Raw genomic sequence first — 15,516 nt, 5'->3', positions numbered from 1 at the left:
CCCCACTCTGACCCTACGCCCAAAGTGTCGGGTTCTTTTTTTGACGTATCCCTTGCATTGGCGATGAGTATGATTTATATACGTGGAAGCCGTTTAGGCGTGGCACAGACTTTTGGTGGATTGTGGCGGAGGAGCCCTATGCAAGGATGACTGTTCTTGGGAATGGAGATTGAGATGCATCACTTGATCCCTCATCTTGAAACTGACATTGTGATACGCCGTCAAGGCAACCGAGCACATAATATGAGGCCTTTTGAGGTTTTACTTCCGGGCGCAAAAGGACCCTGCTTGTATGTGAACGATAGAGTGGAGGCCCAATAGCTAGGACATGAAACTTTTCGAGATACGGACTGTAAAAAATCGTGTCTTGGATCTTTCGAATATCTAGTAACATTACTGAAACATGACATACTGATCAACATGATAATACAGTAAAGGAACAAAAGTCTTCGAACGTATGCCAGGCTGTCCATGATGCGTACCCATGCCGAACGGCGGAAAAAGCCCACCAAATCAGCAGCATGTCGAATTCAGACGGAGGCAATGATCTTGACACACAGACAGAGCAAAATAGAGTACATCCAGGTCACCGAGTCCTTAAATCACAGTCATACAAGCCTACCACGCCCTGTCTCCCCATCAACTCATCGAGTAGCACTACAAGTAGACGAGTTAACACCCATTATCCAGAGGGTATACAAAAACACTTACTCAAGATAATCACTCGCAAGCTTCCCAACCAAACTCCTCCCCTGACTACTCTCAGACGTCCACTCCTTTGGAGTAAAAATATCAAACATGCCCACCTTCACCAGCGTCGGAATAGCCGCCTGAATAGCCGGTTCCAACTCAGCACGTCGCTCTTCATTCCCCTCATCGTAAGCTTTTATATTAACTAGCAATGCACCAACAGTTCCGGTAGGCACTTTGCGTCCATCGGGGAGTGTTATGATAGGGAATGTGCCAGCAGATGTGCCGAGGGTTTTGTTGTTGGTTTCCTGGAGGGATTCGGTCGACATTTTTGCGTGAGCGATGATTGAATTTTCAAGGGAGTCTTGAAGTTTGATGATTATGAATTATAGGTCCGTTTATGATGCTGGTTTTCTTGAGTTATATGTGTGTTTCTTAAAGCCGCGGAGAGTGTAGAGTCACGTATATTGAGGTCCGGACTGTCCGCGGACCATCCGATCACGAGAAACACCAATGGAGTCATCGCTTCCTACAAGGTCAATCACACCGCGTATCTTACTTTGTTGTGAGATTTAACCAGAATCATTCTCTTGTATTTATTACTTTTACTCATGGAAGGCGATGGAAAGTGAGAAATTTTGATTTGATTGAATTTGCCGTGAAGGCCACTTATCTCTCACACCACGGAAAGCTGTAAGTACTCGTAGATAAACCCCGACTGGGTTTTCAATTTTGTTTCCTCCTTCGAAAAATTCCAAAATTGCAATTTGATTTTCTGTGTGTACCTGGGTATCAATTTGGTTCTCTTTCTGATCCTTCTTTATTTGCGCGAATCTTTCTTCCCACCTATTCATGGGTCATGGTTCCACGAATAGACAGTTAGTCAGACAGTAGATATACCTCTCACAGTGCGGTATGTATAGAAGACCTTTTTTCTCCGTACAAATTGTGATCCCCAGTACATCAAGATTTCAGTCTAGTAATCCATCCATATCCTCCTACATCTTTCAACGTGAACGTCTCTTTCCCTTCTTAGTAGCTCTCTTGTTCTTAGTCTTCCTCGTGGTGGTGGACGTAGCAGTGACAATAGAGGTAGAGATACTCGACACATTCATACGCTCTTGAGACGTCCCCATTACATGACCATCATCAACTTCTGCAGCGGCGTACAAGTGCAGCGCACACTCTTTAACATCTTCTTCCGACTGTTCATCCTCCAGATCCTCCCAGTCTTCTCCTTCTACATCTTCCTCTTCTTCCTGGATATCGGGGAGGGTAACGAGCTTGGCGGCTTGGCCTAGAGCAATAGGGAAGACCCAGCGGAGAGTCGCTTCCAACATTGTCTGGAAGTTGTCCTTGGTGAATTGGTGGAGCTGGGTGAAGTGCAAGTGGAGCTGATTGTTAACCATGTAGCCGTACAAAACCCGGATTTGAGCACCAGGGTAGACAGAAATAATAAGAGCCTGGAAAATACGTCAGTCGGACTGCTGAGCCTTTTCCATATCTAGGGTATGCTGTTACTACTCACTGGGATGACAAAGTTGACGGAGCCCAAAGGCAACTTGTTTCTGGTCTTAGGGTCGGAAAAGCCAAGCTCGTGACTCTGCTGGCGCAGGCCCTGAATGATGACGGCGATCAAGATCTCAATTTCAGTCGCCGAGGGCCGGGCAGGGTCGGGATAGGCCTCTGGTACAAGAGTAATAATACGGGCACCTTGCTTGTATTCCATCGCCCAGGAAACTTGGAATGGGACAGAGCCGGCCAAAGTCCGGATCTTCTCTGTGTTGACATTTGATGGCCGACTGGAAGACCGGTTAGTCCATTGAAACAACAACTTACTTGAAATGGAGGCAAGATACTTACTCGAAGCGAGTCATTCCATCGCATCCTCGATACGATTGGGCAAGAAGACAGAATTTCTGAAGCTCCTCTGTAAGATCCTTCTGCAGTTGGATGTCTTCCGAGGTCGGCTTGTCGGTGGACTTGTGAGCCTTTCCCAGGTGCTTGGGGAACTTGATCGTGTGCTCGATAGACTTGTTCTTCTTTTTACGCTGCACCTTTTTGTCGGTGGGCAAGAAGAACGGAGTCAGAGAAGCTGCGGGGTTAGTAAACGTCTTTCCGGTGAAGAAGTCGAGTGGCTGGAGGTTGACGTTGAGCATTCGAACAAAGGCGTCGGGAATAAGATCATTCACTAAAAGAGTTAGGTAGGACCAGATGGTCGAAAGCACCTCAGTATGGTGCTTATAGCGCCATACCCAGGTGGGTTCGTGTTGCTTCTTGAGGCGCATGGCGATGGCTGATCCCCGTTGTTGCATGGAAGTTTGTAACGGGGATGTGAAGAGGAGTTTCTGGTTTGGGGATAATCCCATAAACGGGTACGTGCTAGTAAAAAATCTACCGTACTTCTAAGGGAAAAGTTAGGGAAAGGAAGAGGGACGAAAGGGCTACTACGAGAGTAGAGTAACCAGGAAATGAGGGAATAGAGAAATGAGGGAAAGAGGGCTGATAGGAAATCAGAGAAACAAGAAAGAGAAATTAAGGAGGAAGGGGAGTAGCAAAGGCTGATACGATATCAGAACAACCAGCAAGAGCAGCAATGAAGAAAAGGAGGGATCAAAGAAGGTTGTAATAGAGTAAAGCAAATAGCAAGAGAGATGGTGAAGAAGGAAAAACAGGGAGAGACAGAAGAATCCTCAAAACCCGAAGAATCTTCCTCCTATTGCCCTATCAGCAGTAAGGAAGGACTTGTTGATGCCGTTTTGAGGGAAAACCAAGCTCGATAGAGGCAGCCCTGCCTAATATGGAAATCCGAGGACAATTAGGGAAGAGGGAACCCACAAATTCGGTGTCCTTCGTGGTCATGATGACGTTCTGCACAACGAATGGATTTTTAGATGGACAGGCTGAAAGGATAAAGGAGAGCGATATGGGCCAGGTATGAATTGGGGGTTCTAAGTTGGAAAATACGCAAGGTCTTGCGAGATCCAGACCGAGGAGTAACTACGAGAAGTGAGAAGAGAATACGATCTACAGAAAGGATTGACACCGAGTCATTCAGCAAAATCATGTTTGCATTTCAATAGCTTGTAGCAGCACTTGTACAAAAGCCAGGAGGCATCCATCCCTCAATGGTCTCAGGATGAACATCCCAACACAATCACAGACAAGAAAAAAACCTTATCCCATAATCCTTCAACAAAGGACCCATAAACCATTTCAAAAGAGAGAAAACAAAATCGAGAAAAGGCCCTTTGAGACTCCATTTTTCCAACCGGGACCCATTTCCTGTCGCTTTTCTGATGCCAGTTATTCCCGCAGGAAGGATGAAACAAAAGACACAAGCGCCACCCGGAGAGAGTAAGAGAGAATAGAACCAAACATATGATGGGGGATATTCACAAAACTTTGAGACAAGAACGCAGGGAAATGAAAACACTATGGCAGCCAGCATATGAGATAAAAAATAGGTCAGGAAGATGGACTAAGACAGCAAAGAAGCGGTGAAACAGGAAAGTCGAGGTCATCAGTCATAAATGTTAAAAAGTAAAATGGGGTATAAGGGTATGATATGAAGAAGATTAGCCGTTGGTCGCGACGGACTTGGCCTTGGAAGGGTTTGTCCATGACAGGAAATCGAATTTGTCCTTGGCGTTTTCAAGGATCGACTGATTCGGGGGTGATGACTCGGAATGAGTTGAAGGAGGGGCTTGTGCCTGAGCCTGAGCCTGAGCCTGGGCTTGAAGGTTGACAGCGCTGCGCGAGGGTTCTCTCGGTTCGAGGACCAGCGACCGGCGGTAGAAGGTCTGAAGGGTGGTCTCACCGTTTGAGCGCACACGGACCAGTTCGTTCTGCATCCAGGTCTGCAGCTCCGGGACTTCGGTAAGACGGTAAGGGATCTGGAACCGTTGGAGCTCACTGATGATGCGGGCAGTCTTCATGTGCTTGTCAAAGTTGATCACAGCCATCTCACCGTCATCTGTCGGCAGGTTCCGGAGAGATTGGTTGCCATGATCAACGAAAGTGAGATCCGTCAGGTAAGTACCAACGAAGGGCAGGCAGGGGGGCACATGGTTCTGCAGGCGCTGGCGCAGGACTGCGTAGTTGCGGGAGACATCAACGATGGTGCGGAGATGCTCCAGAGTAGTCTTGGTCTTTTGCGACACAACGTCCCAAGTGCGCTTCAGGCGAGAAATCATGGACGAGTTCAAAGAGCAGATGATGGCCATGAGGGTGTCGTAGTTGTTCAACTCCAGGCACTTGTTGGCAATCTTGACCCAGTGCTTGATAGTTGCAGCCCGCTTCTTGGGCTCCTCCAAGTAGAGGATGGAGTCGGCAACCAAGTGAGCCAGATCCGTCGAAAGCGTGGACATGGCGCGAACATTAACTGCCAGGGAACCAGACTTCCGGGTCCACTCGGTGTCGAGAAGCTCCTCGGGAAGAATAGAGCAGAAAATACGCGACTCCTTGATAGTCAGCTGTCGAGCCAACTCCAATGGATCAAAGTCCAGGATGGAGATCGAGGCCTCGCCAGTCTTCCACTGCTTGAGCAAGTTGGACTCCTTCTTGCCGACAACGGGAGGAGGAAGAGGGGTATCGGGGTGAACGTATTGAGCAATGGCGGTGTTGGTCTTGCCCATCGACGAGACCAGACGAGGGACAACGGGGCCGCCAACAGCAGAGACCTTGTCAGAGAGGTCAAGGAGACGCTTGCCCGCGGTGGGGAGGTCAACAGCCAAGCGAGTCTTTGCAAAGGTGATGATGAACTCGAGAGCCGAGTTATCGCGATCATGGCGCCAGTGCGACTCCAGCCAGCCCTTGAACACGTTGTAAACGCGCAGGCGAACAGGTCCCGCAGCGTGAGGTGTATCCCCAATGTACTCGAATCTTTCGACGAGAGCCTCAGCAAACTCCAGAGGGGTCGCAAAGAGACGGAAGGTGAGGTAAAAGGTGGAGACGAACATGGCGTCCGGGGTAGACTGGTGAGCAGTGAGCTTCTCAATGAGAGCGCGCAGACTACCGCCCATGACTTGGCCATCTTTGTAGATCAGCTCATGGGCGTAGGTCTTCTCCAACAGGTGAGCTTCCGTCTCCTCGGTCTCTTCGGCCAAAGTGGAGTGGCTGACACTCTCCTTCAAGGAAGGGACCATGAAGCTGCCATGGAAGCTACCTCCGATGTCAGGGGAGGTGGCCCGGGTGGAGGTCTGAGAGAGACCACTCATCTCGGAGTCGCGGGTGTGACTGTGATACGTGAAGTTGCTACCCATGCTTGTAACACCACGGCCGAAGGACTCGCTCACGTCGGACTTGGGATGGCTTTGGCGGAAGCTGCTGTCGTATGAAGAGAAAGAGGAAGCTTGTTCAGAGTGGGTGGGGAGGATGGCAGAGTTAGGAAGAGAGGACGAGGCAGAGGGAAGGGCGGGACTGCTGGAAGAAGTGAGGTGCGATTGGAAAGAAGAGGGTGTGGTCGAGTCGGTGAGGCCAGGGGTAGATGGCGAGTAGGTCGAGTTTGGAATCGCGAGAGGCGGCGGGGGAAGACGAAGTGAGAGATCTTGGGATTTTCCCTGGTCGGTCGGCATGTCGGGCGACGCTTGCGAGGTGACAGTGCCTGGCAGGTCCTCGTGGGTAGTGATTTCCTCCTGGACGGTGTCCAATTCGATGTCGCCGATTTGCTCCAGCACCAGGCGAGCCTTGGCTAAGCAATTGCCAGCGGCGCGAACGCAATCAGTTGCAGCGTCGACCAGTCGCTTGCCCTCATCTGGCATGAAGACCAGGTCGTCGTCGTGAGAGTTGGCAGGACGGAACACGTCGCGCGCGGCGTGGACCAGCTCAGACAGCTTCTCACACATCGACTCGCGTGCCTGATCGAGGAGGACACTTCGCTGGGCATCATGGTCATAGACAGCATCAACCACGTTCAGCAAGGCCCGGCACGATTGCACGGCCTGCTGGGTGGTGGTGACCAGCTCCGTTGACGAGCGCGACTGCATATGAAGGCCGATGAAAGCTCCCAACACACCCAGGAAAGCATCATACGAGGTTCCCAGACGCTCCGACGCGAGATTCTGCGGACGAATAGCCGACGAGGGACCAGAATACGAGACTCGGTGGGATATCGAGATACGCTTTGTTGACACAGACATGGGACGGGACTGGTGATCGAGCATCTCGGTCCGCATTGAGGCGCGGCTAAACTCCATACGACTGTGGCTCATCTGTCGAGACTCATTTCGCTCGGTGCAAGTGTCGGAAAACGGGGCAGTGTCTGCCAAAGAGAAGGTCGCCGACGCTGGTGTCGGGGGCATATCGCAATAAGTACCGGCCGTCTCCATCTCCGCAATGGTCCTACTCAGACCAACCTCCTCGTTCCAAACGTCTAGGAAACGAACGCCACGGGTGACGATCTTGAAAGCCTTGAGGAGCATCTCATCTAGAATGGCCTCGACCTCATCCTCCGCTGGGGCACCATTGGCGACATCTTGGAACTGCTTGGCAGTCTTGACCAGTGCCGAAAGGTCGGAAAGCAAGGCCTTGCGAATTCGGCGAAGCCCATCGTACTTCTTGACAAGAGGCGAATCCCGAGTCAAGCATTCAGACTTCTCAAGAAGGAACCGAACGCCAGCAATGGGGCCTCGCATCAAGTCTTGGTTACCGAAATCCTTGAGTGATGATCCACATCCTCCTCGAATGATATCCCAAAAGTCTGTTAGTGCTTTTAACAACGGACGCATTGGGAGTTGGTCATATGCTTCGCAGTAATTGGTAGGGAGCCAGCCTCGATTCCCAGAATCTAACAAGGTACCGTCGGCCCAGCCATTGGTGTGAACGGAGTGAACCAGGATGATATCGCCCTGGTCGAGGGGGAAGGGTAACCGTCGAAGGAGAGACATCTCCGGCAGGATGAAAAGGATAGAAGGCGCGTAGGTAGTTGTGAAAGACGGCTCTCGGAGTCTCGGGCTGTTCCATATTGTGTTCAGGTTGAGTAGATCCTTGTGGTGTTAATGGCGGCGTCATCTCGGACTGGCCGAGGGTATTCGAATAGAAACGAGCCCGCGTATGGTTTGTGTCGTATGGATCCGACAATGTGGTCGACACAGTGATATTCGGATTCGACTTGGCGATCTGTAACGGTGGGATATTTGGCTTCATCGATTCCATCTCTTGCCCACTTTATCGGGTATTGTATAGATCGAATCGATAGAATCGAAAAGCCGTGAGGGTCACTGACCGAGGGCGTTTATGCGATGGTAGGTGCAATTGACATCCTTCGAGAGCTCCGTACCTAGCAGATGAAAAAGCACACGCACAAAAGACAAGTGGCGAGTCGTGAACGCAGGTATGACCGCGGGGGGCGTGATTCGGATCGCCAGATGGCTGGGGATAACCCTACACATCAAGGTCAATTGGAGGGGCGCTAGACAAGGGCGGCAAGTGATCGAATGGGCACAGAGGACAAGGATCGCAGGTGTTTGTTCCCCAAAGGAGGGAACTATGTTTGGAATGTCGCGAGACCCAGGGAGTCGAGAAGAGGGCAAAGGAATGCTGGGGCGGGGGAGAAGGAGTAAACAGTCTCAGGGATTGAATTTGACACATACCCTTTGGAAACCGAAATAAACAGGAATCAAACTATAAACAGTAACAGAGTGTCCGGGATAGGAGTCCGGAACATTGAAGGACCCAACGGAAGGGGTATTGAAGATTGACAAGTCACGTCGCGGCGCAATTCGATAGACGCAGGACAGCCCACTTGGGGGGAGGGTGGCCGAGCGAGGTTGGGAGTAATGCACAACACCACTGCCAATGAAGGGAGCCGCAATGGGGATGGAGCCCTAATGACGAAGATCGCAGCAAGGACAACCCAAAAAAAAACTGACTGGCAGTAAGCGGGATGACGAAATCTGAGGAGAATCCCTTCTTGCTGGGTCCTCTTGTACGCAAGGGCTGGCGATGGGGAGGAGGGTTAAAAAGGGATGCAATACAAAGTCCGAAAAGAAGGTTATACAATTGCCACCCCAAAGGCCGCAATGGATCAGAAATCAATTAAGACGTCTGAATCTCTTCCCCAAGGATAGTGACCAAAGGATCAAAAGAAGGACTGAAAAGAAAAGGGAAAAGGGAGGAGGAGGGAATAATAATAATAAGAAGAAGCAGGAGAGCTTCTCTGGAGTCGAGGGACCCAGTTGGATTCTTCTGGGACTCGATCGGGACGATCCATGCAAAGCTCCACTGGCCGGTATTGACCCCCCGTAATTGATGTCAAGGGAACTAATATGGAGGAGAGAAAATACATACATTGCGCTAGTGTATCAGTAGTGCTCTTTGAAAGTACCGACGTATCCCAATTACAGAGCATACAACGTACTTTGGTATCCGGTCGGCCTCAAGACTTTATTCATCTGTATGTATGGACTCATCGAACAGCACGGAGCAAAAAGGAAATATAAGCTCGACCTGTGGGTGCTATCTGCCTCGAACTAGGTTTAATTGATAGGAGAGCACGGAGTACCGTACATCGATACGGATAAATACTGCACAATAGTTGCTTCTGTCTTTATTGTATGTTCGACTCCATAGATCCGACGGAGTTAGAACCCCTATGTACATGAGAACCTCGAAGAAGCTTTCCCTCCAGAAGTATCCGTACTCCGTACATTATTGCCTCACCATACAAACCCAGTACGTATCGATACCATTCCATAAAACCAATCCTGCTCCTATTATTTTCCCTCCCCCCCAAATCTGCCTTGCATCTGCCGAACGTTTCCCGGTCCAGGCCTCACTAACTCAAAAAACCCATAGTAAAGCAGCTACTTCATTGGCCCACTCCCAAAAAACCACTAAGCCACCCGTGATGCCGCACGAATCAAAATTTCTGTCCAAAATCAATTCTGTGGGGGAAACCCGGTCCTGTCTTAAATGCACTGGCCGTGTGCTGGAGCCTGCGGCGAGGGCCAAACACGGGCGCAGACTCGATCAGTCACCTTTCCCGAACGAAGGAATTACGAAAAAAGGTACGAAGAGATATGTACTGTATTTACTCTGTACTATGTACCACAGTTCTTCTTTTTTTTCTTATTCCAGATTGCTAGTTTCTGCCTCGTACATGACCCTCTTACGAGCGAGCTAGTCTTGCCTTGGCTCTCTCACGTTGCCTGTCAACTATCCTCCGGGGATCGACAGCGCAGCCACCGTCCCCCAAGTGACAGCAGCCAAAAAAGTCTCTTTTAGTGCTTTTGCCGCCCTCAATTTATTTTGTCGCCGTTAGCCCATGGTCCAGATGCGACGTGTAACATCTCAACTACAGAGTGCGGAAGACAGGATGTCGACCGAGCGACAACTAGGAAGCATAGCTAGCAGATTTACCTCGGGCGCAATATCCCAAAAGTCCTACTTTGAGTCAATACCACCGAGTACTAATCTTAATTCCTCCGTACCAACTACTACCTGCCAGAAGAGAACCAAATCCCCGTTCGCCCCCTCGCCACAAGCGTATCTCCCCTCCATTTTTAGCGCCCCCGTTCAACCCATTTTCTTTGTTTCCCGTCAACTTGCCCCTCCTCCCTCATCCCGCGTGGGGCAGTGGCATCCAGTGACCTACTCACTAACAGTCTAGTTCATATTGTATCGCCGATGGAAATGCGACACTCTCCCCAAAAAGCGAACAAACCAACGCAAGTTCGCGTTGGCAGACGCGGGGATCCACAAACGCGTCGGCTGGGAGATTCGAGGCTATCGCAAAAGGCAAGGCCCATCGGAAACGGTCAAACGTCCCAGTCACGGCCCCATTATTGTAGAGCCACCCGCGCCATGCATACATAGTACTAGCCCGTCCAACCTTCCAACGTCCACAGAGACGGGCCCGCCCATCATCACTAGTCAATGTAGCCGGTGCAGCTGTTGGTAATTATCGCGGATGCTGATGTCGTTGGAACTTGGCAGGCGGATTCGCGGGACAAGGATCTCATTCTGTTTCTGGTTGTGTTTTGACGTGGACCCGTGTGTAAGACCTGGGATCCTCCTCCATGGAGGTCAGTACCAAAGGAGCTATGGTGAGAAGGATCAATTACTAGCTATGGAATGGACTCGGTCAGGGTTTGGCCTGGTCTGGGCTGGGTTGCATCTCTATTTCGGGGTGTTGTTTCTCCGGTGAAAAATATGCGTGACTCGGTTCGACGTGGTTTAGTCATTTCGTACGGTACTTTTGTCCTGGTTGACGTCGGCTCCAAAATATAGTGCGTAGTATCGAGCCACAATTCTTGCGTTGTTACGGAAGGTGATGCCTCGATACTTGAGTCACAAAGTGACCAGAGCGCAACGGTGGAGAGCTCGAGCTTGGATTGTCAACAGATGGGGGAATGAAGCTCCCTCCAGTCCATCTTTTGTTACTCTGTACATTTTACAGTATTGGCTCCAGCTTGATCAAGGTCTTAAATTTGCGACAGAAACCGTAATAAGGCCTTCCGTCAAGAGGTCTAGACTCGGGGGGCAAGCTTGGCCCTGGAGCTTCGAAGACAAAGAGCCCGTACTACGTATTGGCCTTATGAATTCCGTCATTCGAGATGCACTGTATGAAGTGTATCTGCTTTTCGCAGTCATCCAAAAATAATCTATATCCTTCCGAACTATCCGAACTATTCTCTCCCATGACTGTGGACATACAGTACAGACATAAATCAAAAGTAGCACAATCCGCATAACAATCACCACCCCATCAACCAACCATCGCCCAAACCTGCACAGACTCGGTGATACTGCAGTTGCCAGTCCAATTTCCAATCTTCACACGCAATTCACTTCCTCTCTGGCAACGCATTATCCCCCGCCAGTCACTAGTCCACCAAGCTCCCTCACCCGTCAACACGAAGGAACAAAAAGAAATCCTCCGACGGGATCATCTCAGGACCCAATGAGCACAGGTTATCTGGGCGTAGTTAATGCAGGCCCTCTCCGCATTATCACAGTGCTAGGCGCCTCCAGGCATAGCTCTAAACCGGTAGGATGATGAGCTTTGGGATGAGGCGGGGGCGGATCCTTCTGCCCGTCTGTAGAGTGCGATCTGCGGTCGCTGCCTTGAATTGGGACGCACTTCCGTGGCCCTGGTCGGGATTGAACCGTGGGACGGATTGCGGGTGTCGGTGCTCGGGCCAGGTTTTATCGAAGCTGGTCCGAGGAGAATCAGATAATTGTTGGCCCTTGTGGAGTACGAGAGTTGTGGACGGGACGCTTGGATTGCTGATAAACACTGAACTCGAGATTGCGAGATTATAGCCGCACTCGAATCTTGGGCTCCGAGGAGTTACTTTACTCTACTCTTCAATTTCAGAGTTTTACTAGCCGCGTTTTAAGAGATAAGGATGGCAACACAGTGACAGCAGCGATAGCAGCGATAGCAATCACCAGTACGGAGCAAATGAAACATACACTCCAAGCACCGTATGCCATACTGTACCTACAGGGAGGCGGGCCAGCCCGTGAAGTCCGAGTACTCTTAGCCGTATCTCCATTCTCTCAATACCATGTCTCAAAGTTCCGTTTGCTTGTCTCATCGCGCCAAGAGCGCCTCCTCAATTTCACAATTCCTACCAGTACCGAAAGGATTCTCCATCCCGTTTCGTCTCCTACAGTAGTGCTGACTATTGCAGGTTTGCTCCATCCTTCAGGGTTGTGTCTGCAATATGCGGACGCGAAGGCACCTATTCCAGGCAAAATCACACGAGATCGATGCCGTGATGCCCAAGATGTGGGGCGCATAACGGATCTTATCCGTGCAGAAACTGCGTACGGAGTGGGTGTCTTGTCATTCTTGTGCAAGTACTACTAAATGAGTAGGGATCGCGTTGTGATCCATGGGACTGCCTGACGGATTGTCATTTCTGCTACAGGAGGTACAGTAAATATGACACGACTGGCTTCCTTGGTGCCTTAGCAGTGGAGTAATTTGCATGGATGTATCGACATAATCAACTTATGTCTGCATGTCTGGAGCTAGTCTAGTAATGTGGCTATATAAATATAGAACCATAAGGCCCCAATGAATACAGTCGGTCCTTTGGACATGGTTCAAGCTACCCATGACTATGTATTGTCTGGCCATTTCTGACCGACTAAACCTTCTCCATACGCATTTCGTGCAGCATACCACAGTCTCCTGCTATTTTGGGTCAATAACCTCAAGACAGCACTCAGCATTGAGCCGCGGGGTGCGCTTTGCCGATCACGGAGACAAATATCGCACCAAGACATCCTCATCTCCTCCAGGTCTAGATGATCGATATTCAGACTCCCACACGCGGAAGACCTTGAGATCCGAATCCGTGGTCTTGGCTTTCACGCGATCTACTCCGTACATATAGTCATACATAAGCAAATACCCGATATCCACGAAAAACGTGACGAATAAAGCAGGTCAAAGTTTCCGGAGGCGACGCAAAAACGAGCCATCTTTTGTTTAGAGGGCTTCATTGGTTGGGTGCGGCATCAAGAGGTGGTCTGTTCTTCTAGGATCGGCTTGTTTCAGCATTGTCTTCAGCTTGGGAATTGCGCCATGTAATGAGTATTGTGGCATTCTGTAGAAGTAGCTGACCGAGAAATATTCCACCAATATGTTCAAGCAATTGAGACCTAAGTAAATGCACGAGGCAAATTGATAGTGAATATAGCCCTAGTAGACCACGATCTGATGGACCTATAGTTAAGCATTGCAATATATTATGATGAATCGAACTTGTCCATTATGGGTCTACCTAGGCAACACCACAGCAAATCGAAGTAAGCCGCACACCGCGACTCTACTACATTTCAATCTCGACCCCGAACCCCAGTCGTGCTCTCCAGGGATGAAGGATTAAGAACTTTCACACACAGATCTTGCATCGTTGCCTCGTCCCTCTCCCGTCCCTAGTATATGTTGTGTAACCTCGTGGCATTTTCCTCATTCGAGGACTGTGCCCTGCTAGGTAGTGGCGGTCAGTCGGAGTGAGGCTGAGGAACCCTATATATGTTTCAATCGATCCTACGATGCAGGCCGGTTGTACCTGCGTCTCACCACGGCCTGGGATATCTAGTTCGATCTTGAACAAAATCGATCTATTAGCTATGTGTAACGAGATGGTCGCGTTCGATTAGCATATCTGGCTTGAATTGCTAAATTTGAAAATTTTATTCCGATTTTTATTATGAGCTTGTGTCTGATTGCCCGCTTCCCTTCTTGTTCTCAGGGCTCACCTCCACGAGGTCCAGCTACGCCGCGCTTTTTAGGTGTTACACAAGTATCGATATCGGTCCTTCTGCAATGACCGCCCATACTTCACAGTATGTATTGACAGAACAGAAATATATTGTACAAGTAATACAACTATCACACAAGGATTGGAGCATTCAAGCCTCACAGAGACTTGACCGATTATGTATGCGTCGAATACGGAGTCCACTACTCCGTACTGTGGGTTATAATATCATTCCAATTCAGACACGGACTCGCAACGATCAGCTTGTGCATACAGTAGACTGCTAGTACATCATTTTTGTCCATGCCTTCAGCTCAGATATCATTGGACATGACGATAGACGCAGCTATCCATGGTTCCGGATGGGTGATCGTCCGGGACACCTCTCATGATTAGCGGCCGTCGCCACCACAAAAGAACCAGCTATCGTGGAAAGGGGCGTAAATTGACCTTGGGTTTGTGTGCTCCGTACAATATTCAATACATCATGCATGTACGTGATCTACAGTATAGTTATGTCCACTCCTGTCCCGACAGACTTGAAGCGTACAGTAGCGCCGACTAGTTGACCCAGGCAAGTGGTCCACGGGATAGCCATCCTTTGCTGATGTGAGAAGTGTACTAAGTACCTGGGAGTGCATAAAAACATCCTTATTGATACCAGTATCCAATACATACGAAAGTGAGAGACTTCCCGCGCCAGTGACATGCATCTTTCACCTCTAGTGGTACTAGCAAGCCAACGACCTACAACGTCGGCTCCACCCTCCAAGCTCCACACTTCCTTTAGGAATGTAATAATGCACACCCTAACCAGCCGGGAAGCTACCCGCAAGACGCCCAAAAGACCACAGCAAAGATCCAAGATGAGCGGGACTGTGGGACAATAATATGAGCACCAAGCTAGCATCGACTAGTACGATCCCGCACAAGGGTTCAGCCGCGAGCTTGTGGCGCGAAGGAATCGCATTCGTGACATCTCAAACTCGAGCAAGATAAACCCCTATCCCTATTCCATGTCCACGGGAGACACTAGTCCAAGAACTCAGTGAGGTGTACGGAGTACAAATGAGAGCTTCTCGCTGACGGCTGCTTATCCATAGTTTTCCGGGGGTGCTAGTGCCCACTGCCTAGTGGGCTTGTACTTTGCGCAGATGGGCGATAATTATTCGGCTCTTCGCCGAATCTCGGCTGGGGACCAGCGCCACGCGCGGATTATTCTTTGTTTGGGATCTAAGATCTCCATATTTGCCTTTGGCCTTGCCCTGGAAGAGAGAGGGGGTCGGTCCCAGGGGCGACGGTGTGGTCCCAAAATTGGATTCGGCGGGGCGTTTTTGGCGTAAGGATGGAGACGTTCTTTTTTAGGGCGCAGGCGGGAGAGTTTCCGGGGGTTCCAGCGACAAAGATTCGGGATTTGATGTCTGGATTCTGTGGATGCCTTTGCCAATTTGCCATGTTACCGCGCTGCGGGATACTAGTCCTGTCAAAGGGACGGCCCAGACGCAGACCCGAACGATTCGTTAGGTACAGATTGGTGCTTTGGAGCTGTCAACGTAGGGACTCCGTTCTTGAGACTATTTGATCACTGTCAACTGGTCCAGCA

The 15,516-nt window shown here is 50.0% G+C and overlaps 3 protein-coding genes across 3 annotated transcripts; all 3 read right to left on the bottom strand.

The window, feature by feature from the left end:
• Positions 1-644: 644 nt before the first annotated feature.
• On the bottom strand, positions 645-1,019 carry N7458_004216 (uncharacterized protein; the record flags this gene model as incomplete). The annotated part of the gene is made up of 2 exons (XM_056907598.1): positions 645-657; positions 712-1,019. The coding sequence occupies 2 exons, from the start codon at positions 1,017-1,019 to the stop codon at positions 645-647; spliced, it is 321 nt and encodes a 106-aa protein (XP_056768325.1).
• Positions 1,020-1,697: 678 nt separating this feature from the next.
• On the bottom strand, positions 1,698-2,978 carry N7458_004215 (uncharacterized protein; the record flags this gene model as incomplete). Its single annotated transcript, XM_056907597.1, has 3 exons — positions 1,698-2,153; positions 2,219-2,492; positions 2,554-2,978. 3 exons carry the CDS (start codon positions 2,976-2,978, stop codon positions 1,698-1,700), a joined length of 1,155 nt encoding a protein of 384 aa, XP_056768324.1.
• A 1,290-nt stretch (positions 2,979-4,268) lies between these two features.
• Positions 4,269-7,577, bottom strand: N7458_004214 (guanine nucleotide exchange factor; the record flags this gene model as incomplete). The annotated part of the gene is made up of 1 exon (XM_056907596.1): positions 4,269-7,577. The coding sequence occupies one exon, from the start codon at positions 7,575-7,577 to the stop codon at positions 4,269-4,271; it is 3,309 nt and encodes a 1,102-aa protein (XP_056768323.1).
• Between the last annotated feature and the right edge of the window lie 7,939 nt (positions 7,578-15,516).

Source organism: Penicillium daleae (genome assembly GCF_028827525.1).
Source record: "Penicillium daleae strain IBT 16125 chromosome Unknown utg000004l_segment0_segment0, whole genome shotgun sequence".
NCBI classification, from domain to species: Eukaryota; Fungi; Ascomycota; class Eurotiomycetes; order Eurotiales; family Aspergillaceae; genus Penicillium; species Penicillium daleae.
Note: the sequence above shows the minus strand (reverse complement) of the source record. Positions and strands in the feature narration are given on the sequence as shown.